Consider the following 5,000-nt stretch of genomic DNA (forward strand, 5'->3'; position numbering starts at 1 on the left):
CCTAAATCTCACTGCATCCGATCTGACTATAGTTCCCTCCCCCCAATTCCAATGTATTCAGTCAGACCGTGGTTCTGTACTCCAACTCCACTGTATTCAATCAGATTATATATTACCCTTCCCCAATCTAAATGTATTCAATCAGACTGTAATTTCAGTATTCCAATCTCACTGTATCCAGTCATATTACAGTTCCCTCCCCCAATTACATTGTTAGCATTTGAGCTGAAGTATCTGCAATGTCCCTAATGTCACTCTATTCAGATTGTTTTTTTTGCCTGTAATGTCACTGCAACCAATCAAACTGCAGTGCTTATCTCGTTCTCAGTCCCTAATCCTGCAGCAACCAATCAGATGGCAGACTTCTCCTGTTCAACAGCCTGACCACCGTCACTGGAACTATTCAGGTATCAGATCCTGCCCCTGCCCCTGCTCCTACTGTAACCAGTCATCTGTTCTGAATATTTATTTTAGAAGGATTTACACTACATTGTGTGACCCTTGATTTAAGATATCGATTTAAAATGTAACTGATGAAGTAAAAAAAAATGTGCTGAAATATTCATGTTGACGTGATCGATCATCTCTGACACTCGTGAGCGCTCGAGTCTGCCCTTGTGATCAAACCGTGCGTTCAGACAGCAGAGGTGAGATTAACCTCAGATGTTTAACACGCAGCATGCGTCCATGACATCCCCCTCTACTAGCCCCCCCCCCCTCCACTGCCCCTCCACCCCCTGCTGTTCTGAACATCTTAGTCATTTGTGCTTTCTAAAGAGGCTTCATTTCCTCGAGCCACTCATCTCCTGAAGCCTTCTCATGACTTTGACTGTTTGACTTTGCATAATGCATATGCATAAAAAATGCAAATGAAATTAAAGGGCAGAGTGGGGAGGGGTGGAGCCTGGCTCTGGAGTGTTTATTACTGAGCAACAGTCTCACTGGTGAACTGAAAACATTACTCCTGAGAAGGGGAGAGAGAGAGAATGGAGAGAGAATGGAGAGAGAATGGAGAGAGAATGGAGAGAGAATGGAGAGAGAATGGAGAGAGAATGGAGAGAGAATGGAGAGAGAATGGAGAGAGAGAGAATGGAGAGAGAGAGAATGGAGAGAGATGAAAAAATGTAGAAACAAGTTATTTACATGCTAATTTAACGATGAAATTGATACACAGTGTGTGTGTGTGTGTGTGTGTGTATGTGTGTCTGTGTGTGTGTGTGTGTGTGTGTGTGTGTGTGTGTGTATGTAATTAATGAGGTGCGGCCACCCCTGCAGTCACAGTGAGGTAATAAGCGTTCTGAGGTGAGGCAAGTCAGAAGTGTCTGCAAGCTCTCTTACTTTCCACCTCTCTCTCTCTCTCTCTCTCTCTCTCTCTCTCTCTCTCTCTCTCTCTCTCTCTCTCTCTCTCTCTCTCTCTCTCTCTCTCTCTCTCTGTGTATTGATTATATGGGCAGAATGCTCTCCTCTCCTTATTAACTGATTACATGTGTCATGTCTCTCAGATTTATGCCAGAAAACGAGAACAGGAGTAAGAGAGACCGAGAGCCAAAGGGTATAAGAGCAAGAAAGACAGAGTAGAGAGAGAGAGATGAATGCATAAGGAAGTAGAAATTAGATTTTTTTTAATTAAAGAAAAATGCAAATCACACTTTGAAAGCAGAAAAAAAGAAAATAAGAATATATTTGGCTAATTGTTCAAAATGTGCATAAAATGGTCAGAGCTGAAAGGGTTGCCTAATTTAATTTAATCTGATCATGAATGAATATCAGTATGAATCATGTGAAAAGTGTATGAATAAGAATTTTCACATATGTACACTTTTTCAACAGTGAAGTATAACGAAGAAAAACTCCACTGTAATGAAGTAACAGTGAGTGCACCCTGATCATCTCACCCATAATTTCTTATTCCAGACTTATTCCCCTTTTTTCCTCTCATAATAATAATAATAATAATAATAATAATAATAATAATACATTTTGGGGATGTGGCTGAGGGGATTAGTGTTCATTCAGCAGAAACTGATCTTGGAGGAGGTAAGGAGTCTCCAATGAGCTTGCTTTTGTGTACAGGAGCATCATCATGCTGGAGCGGTGTTTTGGGAATCTTAGTTATTAGTGAAACTGTAAAGCTACAGCGCACACCTGTGTGATTGCGACTTCCATATTTTTAATAAAAGACTAAAACTCTCCATCTCGTGAAGTGTCTGATGATCTGCTTGTCTCTTTCTCTCCTCTCAGGCTCATGATGTAAACACCAAAGAGAATTTTTCACTCTGGGACCTAACAGTAGAAGGAGAAGAGAACGACAGCTGCAGTCTTTCCCTGTGAAACTGACCTCTTTCCTTAAGAATGGAGAAACATGTTGACGACAGACTTAAGAAGAAACTTCCGTTTCTCATGTGCTTGTCTTCCATCTTCTGGTCTGTGTGTTCCTGTCAGACCCTTAACGTCTTCCAGTCTGAGAGGCCTGAATGGAGTCTGAGTCATCTGGCTGTCCACCAGTCCAGTGGCACGGTGTACGTGGGTGGAATCAACCGTGTGTACAAGCTCTCATCCCATGTGGCTCTCCAGGTCACACACAACACCGGGCCCGAGCTGGACAATCAGGCCTGTTATCCTCCACTGATCATGCAGCCGTGCTCCGAGCCTCTTACCAGAACCGACAACGTTAACAAGCTGCTGCTGGTGGACGACCTGCACAACCGCTTGCTGGCATGCGGCAGCCTGTACCAGGGCGTGTGCAAGATCCTGAGACTGGATGATCTGTTCATCTTGGCCGAACCGTCGCACAAAAAGGAGCACTACTTCTCCAGCGTGAACCAGACAGGCGGCATGTGCGGCGTGATCGTAAGCCGAGATCGAGGCCGCGAGAGAGACGCCACCCTGTACATCGGCACGTCTGTCGGCGGCAAACAGGACTACTTCCCGACCATCTCCAGCCGCAAGCTGCCCAAAGATCCCGAATCTGCGGCCATGCTGGACTACGAGCTTCACACCGACTTTGTTTCATCTTTAGTCAAGATTCCTTCTGACACACTAGCTCTGGTCTCGCACTTCGACATCGACTATGTGTACGGTTTCTCCAGCGGGAGCTTCGTGTACTTCCTGACCGTGCAGCCGGAGACGGAGACCCCAGGAGAGCTTTTTTACACGTCGCGCGTGGTCCGGCTCTGCAAAGGTGACGATAAGTTCCACTCGTACGTCTCCCTACCGGTGGGCTGCGTAAAGAACAGAGTGGAGTACCGCCTGCTCCAGGCAGCGTTTCTGGCTAAAGCTGGGAGCGTCATGGCCGCCGTACTGAACATCACCGAACAGGATGACGTTCTCTTTGCCGTCTTCTCCAAAGGACAGAAACAGTACTTGAGACCTTCAGACGACTCGACGCTCTGCATTTTCACCATCCGGGATTTTAACGCACGGATCAAAGAGAGGCTGAGGTCCTGCTACCAGGGGGAGGGAAACCTGGAGCTGCACTGGCTTCTGGGAAAAGATGTTCAGTGCACAAAAGCGGTACGTGTTTCATGCTCCAGTAATTTCACACAAAAAACACTGGTTGGATTATTCTGGCTTCTGATTGGCTGGCAGGTGCAGCGCTAGTTTTCTACTTCATGATTACATGAGCGTTGATCCTACAGATAAACAGATCAGCACTTCCTGTTCTCTTGTGATGTTTCCTAAGAGGCTCCGTTTAATTCCACACCAGGTCTGTGTGTGTGTGTGTGTGTGTGTGTGTGTGTGTGTGTGTGTGTGTGTGTGTGTGTGTGTGTGTGTGTGTGTGTGTGTATGCATCTTGCTGGCATTTAGAATCATGTACCATCGTGTACAGCACAACAACATTTGCTATGTGCTGAAGCAGGACTCAATCCTGCATGTGTGCTGTGACATTTCCTCAGCGCTCGCAACCGAAATGTCCGATTCACTCGAGCGTCCAGACGTCACGTCCAGCGTGAGGTCAGTTAGGATCTAACAGACATAGATAATCATGGAGGCACTTTCACACACCACTTCTACACACACTGACAGCGTCGCTCCCTCTCTCTCTCTCTAATTTCTTTTGTTCATCGTCTAATTGTTTTTTTTCTGTAATCACTGGATGTTTAAAACCAGATTATAACTCAACCTTTCCTTCTTTAATTATTTTGCGTCACTTCTGCGATCTTATTTTCGTCTTTTAATTATTTATTTTCAAGTTTCAGTAGATTTTGTGGAGATTCGTTCAGCTAAATGTGTGTTAGTAAAGTCAGGTACTGATGCAGGTGAGAAGATAAGGAGTCCTGGGGTGCAGTCCGTGTTCATGTTCATCCCAAAGGTGTTCAGTAGGGTTGGAGTTTTATAGCAGGAGATCTTGCACTCCAACCCATGAAAAGCTGATCTCCATGAAAAGCTGGTTTGGGTTTGGGTCTCCTAGTTCAAGTGAAGGAAAACTTTCAATGCCACACCAAAAGACATTCGATAAATATATTGTGTGCCTCCAACTTTGTGTAACAGTGAGGGTGTCAGGTGTCCCAATAATTTTGGCCATATAATTTTCTATAGTGTTCAGAGTCTAATCTCTCACTCTCTTTCTCTCTCTCTCTCGCTCTCTCTCTCTCTCTCTCTTTCTCTCTCTCTCTCTCTCTCTCTCTCTCTCTCTCTCTCTTTCTCCCTCTTTTTTATTTTAATCCTCATTGTAGTTGTTGATCCCCTATTTAAATCCTTTTCTGTACATTTAATGCTTAAACATTATTTTTTAATTTTAGCAATAAAGCGACCTAAAAAGTCAAATGAAGTCTCTCTCCCCCCCTCTCCCTCCCCCCCCCCCCTCTCTCTCTCTCTCTCTCTCTCTCTCTCTCTCTCTCTATCTCTCATTCTCTCATTCTCTTTTCCTCTCTCCCTCTCTTGCCCAAACACCTGTGACGAGGCATACAGCAAGTCTGGCCACTTTCTGGACAGCTGTACAGACGAGTCATTGAACCTTTGCTATGCAGATTAGCAGGGGCTGCTGGAAAAGGTGTCGG

General features: G+C 45.0%; 1 protein-coding gene across 8 annotated transcripts in view; it reads left to right on the forward strand.

Annotated features, from left to right (window-relative positions):
- The window catches only part of LOC310721760 (plexin-A2-like), an 89,426-nt gene that overhangs the window by 44,417 nt on the left and 40,009 nt on the right, over positions 1 to 5,000 (forward strand). For 7 of the 8 annotated variants that reach the window (XM_083533704.1, XM_083533703.1, XM_083533702.1 and 4 more), the window contains one exon: positions 2,242 to 3,513. The exons of the other annotated variant lie outside the window; for it this stretch is intronic. In XM_083533704.1, coding sequence (XP_083389830.1) covers positions 2,353 to 3,513 — 1,161 coding nt within the window. In that variant the 5' untranslated portion in view covers positions 2,242 to 2,352. The remainder of the gene's footprint in view (positions 1 to 2,241; positions 3,514 to 5,000) is intronic. 8 annotated transcript variants of the gene reach the window in all.

Source organism: Silurus aristotelis, assembly GCF_946808225.1.
Source record: "Silurus aristotelis genome assembly, chromosome: 28".
NCBI lineage: Eukaryota > Metazoa > Chordata > Actinopteri > Siluriformes > Siluridae > Silurus > Silurus aristotelis.